The sequence below is a fragment of the Triticum aestivum genome, chromosome 7A (assembly GCF_018294505.1).
Source record: "Triticum aestivum cultivar Chinese Spring chromosome 7A, IWGSC CS RefSeq v2.1, whole genome shotgun sequence".
Taxonomy (NCBI): Eukaryota; Viridiplantae; Streptophyta; class Magnoliopsida; order Poales; family Poaceae; genus Triticum; species Triticum aestivum.
In genome coordinates this window covers 676,962,717-676,966,472 of record NC_057812.1, presented here as the reverse complement: position 1 = coordinate 676,966,472, position 3,756 = coordinate 676,962,717, and the positions used below count along the sequence as shown (strand labels likewise).

General features: G+C 36.4%; 1 protein-coding gene across 1 annotated transcript; it reads left to right on the top strand.

Moving 5' to 3' along the window:
* Window positions 1–212: 212 nt before the first annotated feature.
* LOC123147563 (uncharacterized) lies at window positions 213–1,690 on the top strand. Its single transcript, XM_044566833.1, has 4 exons — window positions 213–337; window positions 818–889; window positions 1,210–1,282; window positions 1,390–1,690. Exons 1-4 carry the CDS (start codon window positions 260–262, stop codon window positions 1,503–1,505), a joined length of 339 nt encoding a protein of 112 aa, XP_044422768.1. The 5' UTR covers window positions 213–259; the 3' UTR covers window positions 1,506–1,690.
* Window positions 1,691–3,756: the final 2,066 nt, after the last annotated feature.

Below are 3,756 nucleotides of genomic sequence, written 5' to 3'. Positions count from 1 at the left end.
TTGTAATTCAAGTTGAATATCACGCACTATATATACATGGCTTTTACAATTGTACATCTTAACTTAGTATGCATGGCTTGCAGTACACATACTGCAGGCAGGGTATGTATATGGTTTCTTATGTAATATCATGTTGGCTTTGAAACTGAGCAGAATTATTTATTTTCCTTTTTAATGGTTACTCATTGATTTATATTTACAGATTGTTGTCTTTTCCCTTCTGAAATAAAAGCTGATCTTCAAGTTCTGATTGTCAGATATGATTATTATGTATGACTATATCGTCAACAAGGTGTTTTTAGTACCAAATGATGAATATTTCAACCACTATTTGGCGGTAAGTTAGATGATTTCCCTTACTTCCCAAAAATAATATAGGTACTTCTATTATAGTTGGGAGCTGATGTATTGTTATCCTAGTATAGTGGCCAATACAAATTATATTCTATACTCGTATGCACTCTCAGACCAAATAAAGCATAATTGTATTATCTTTTTTACTGCCTTTGTGGTAACATGGTATCTCCATGTATCCTATTTAAAAAATCATGGGAAATATTTTTGTATTAGAAGTTTGCCTTTTTCAACTAAGAAGGATATTGGTATTGTGGTTATCATTAGTTCAGGACACGGTGCTTCTATAGATGTATTTTTTTGGTTACTATTCCGCACTAAAAGTCAGGAACAAGTTCTATTCTGCCTATTATATGTATGAAATATGGATAGAACAGACGTTTTTGTTTTGCAAATTCCATACGGAAAGGGAAAGAACAAACTAAATACAAGGATTGACCTGTGATGTACTACTATTTTTCAGTACTATGAGCCCGTACTCATGAAATGCACTGCAAGGAAATACGCACCTACAAGTTGTCCCTATAAGATTAAGGTACTCTTTTAGCCATTCCACTATAAATTAGTTACTATTTTAGCAATTTCAATATAAATTAGTCTGGTTTGCCCAATAAGATTTTCCTATAACAGTACACACACTATCGATTTGCAATCCTCCTTTTCTGGGTCCAGAGTTGTTCGTCGCCCACAAAATATTTACTCATCATTATCTATGCCATTTGTAAAATGGATGTCACTATGTATCACAAAAAACACTTGTTGTTCTATTGTATTTACAACACAAAAATTATCATGGTTTGTTTTCAATTTCAAAGAACTATTTACTTGAGCTAATTAGCATGTGTACCAGTGTAGGTATGTGGCATGCAAGCAGAGGAGAGGATGAACTTGACATTTACTAATACTACTTCATATTTGATCTCACAAGGTGAGTTTCTTCACAGCGATTTACTAGAGGAAGTACATAGTACTCAACTAGTGTAGATGAGTTTCTTCAGTTAACAGTTCAATTTGTTTTTTGTTTTTTGTTTGTAGATTCAAAAGATAAATGCAGGATTATATGGGTGTGTGGAAAGTATACTGCAATGACGATAATGACGTTCCTGTTCATGATGATAATGATGATGCTGGATGCTTTCAGTTTTAGTTAAGTTGTAGGGATGATGTTCATGTTGGATGATGTTCCTCGGTTAAGTTTTAGATAAGTTGTGGGGATGTGAATATGTGATGGATGCTTTTAGTTTAAGTTTTCTATCAAGAAAATATTTAGATTATACATCACATTAGATGAAGTTCCTGCTGTAACAATCACTATTGTAATCCAACAATTTTATTAAGTATATGATTAATTCCTCCCGTGAGTAATATTTTCATGTTTTCTCTTCATGGAGCATTAATTTAGATGCTGACATTATATATAAAAATAATAATAATATTCACATCATATGTGTCAACAATTAAGCGTTGCAAATTCTTTGTTGCCAAGCAATGGGATTTTGATTCCTGTACATTAAGCACCAACGTATAAAAGTGTTGCACAAGTCTATTTTATCTATTGTACTCTTGCAACGACCCCTTTACCAACGACACTATAAGCGTTGCACTATGAGCTAGCAACACTGGATAAGGCTACGCATCCCAAAGCATTGCTAAATACATTAACAATGCATATATGGACTTTTAGATACGGAAAAAAGGGTTGCTATAGGAGGGGTCTTGTTGCAGTGTTATGAGAATATCTAGGTATGATCATGTATATAGGCATCACGTCCGTGACAAGTAGACCGAAACGATTCTGCATCTACTACTATTACTCCATACATCAACCGCTATCCAGCATGCATCTAGAGTATTAAGTTCATAAGAACAGAGTAATGCTTTAAGTACGATGACTAGATGTAGAGGGATAAACTCATGCAATATGATATAAACCCCATCCTTTTATCCTCGATGGCAACAATACAATATGTGCCTTGCTGCCACTGCTGTCACTGGGAAAGGACACGCAAGATTGAACCCAAAGCTAAGCACTTCTCCCATTGCAAGAAAGATCAATCTAGTAGGCCAAACCAAACTAATAATTCAAAGAGACTTGCAAAGATAACCAATCATACATAAAAGAATTCGGAGGAGATTCAAATATTTTTCATAGATAAACTTGATTATAAACCCACAATTCATCGGATCTCGACAAACACACCGCAAAAGAAGATTACATCGAATAGATCTCCAAGAAGATCGATGAGAACTTTGTATTGAGATCCAAAGAGAAAGAAGAAGCCATCTAGCTAATAACTATGGACCCGAAGGTCTGAGGTAAACTACTCACACATCACCGGAGAGGCTATGGTGTTGATGTAGAAGCCCTCCGTGATCAATGCACCCTCCGGCGGAGCATCGGAAAAGGCCCCAAGATGGGATCTCATGGGTATAGAAGGTTACGGCGGTGGAAATAGGGTTTTGGCTCCGTCTCTGATGTTTCCAGGGTATATGGGTATATATAGGAGGGTGGAGGGCGCGCCTGGGGGAGGTGGGTGCGCCCCCTGCCTCGTGCCCTCCTTGTTGATTGCTTTACGTAGACTCCCAGTGCTTTGGATCACGTTTGTTCCGAAAATCACATTCCCGAAGGTTTCATTCCATTTGGACTCCGTTTGATATCCTTTTCCTTCGAAACACTTAAATAGGCAAAAAGAAGAGCAATTTGGGCTAAGCCTCCGGTTAATAGGTTAGTCCCAAAAATAATATAAAAGTGTATAATAAAGCCCATTAAACATCCAAAACAGAATATAATATAGCATGGAACAATAAAAAATTATAGACACGTTGCAGACGTATCAACCGCCGCCGCCCGAGCCCGCCCAGGACCTTCGCCGCCCGCGCCAAAGCCCGCCCTCGCCGCCGACCGTAAGGCTCTTCCTCTCCTCTCCCCAACCCTCCTCTTTCTCTCTCTCTCTCTCTGCTAGGGCAATTCATATATATGTTGATGTTGTGTTCATGTTCATATGAATCCTAGGTGTTCATATGAACCCTAGATTTGTTTTGGGCAGTATGCATTTTTTAGCATTTAGGAAAAATGATTAGAAATTTTTTAGGAAATTAGCTAGGGCAAATTTTTATGAAAATGCCTAAATAGTAATTCCATTTAGCTTTAAAAATTAATATAGGGTATGTAAATAATAGTAACATTTAGGTTTAAATTAACAGAGGCTATAAACAAAAAATAATTAGCTATAATAATTTATTCGGACTATGGACCTGAATCTGTTCCAAATTTCATTTAAATAAAATTTGAATTATTTGGACTATGGACCTGAATATTTTTGAAGAAATTGGGTGTAGGTACTAATATCTTGCTGTGGAAATTTCGGTGAGGTCAGAAGGGTTAGAGAAAATGGAGTTCCT

What these genes read in the sequence shown, in the direction of transcription:
- LOC123147563 (XM_044566833.1), top strand. Translation starts at nt 260, where the DNA reads ATGATTATTATGTATGACTATATCGTCAACAAGGTGTTTTTAGTACCA. An exon ending in GTTGTCCCTATAAGATTAAG is followed by an intron (nt 890 to 1,209) that starts GTACTCTTTTAG and finishes GTACCAGTGTAG; the next exon opens with GTATGTGGCATGCAAGCAGA. An exon ending in TTCATATTTGATCTCACAAG is followed by an intron (nt 1,283 to 1,389) that starts GTGAGTTTCTTC and finishes TTTTGTTTGTAG; the next exon opens with ATTCAAAAGATAAATGCAGG.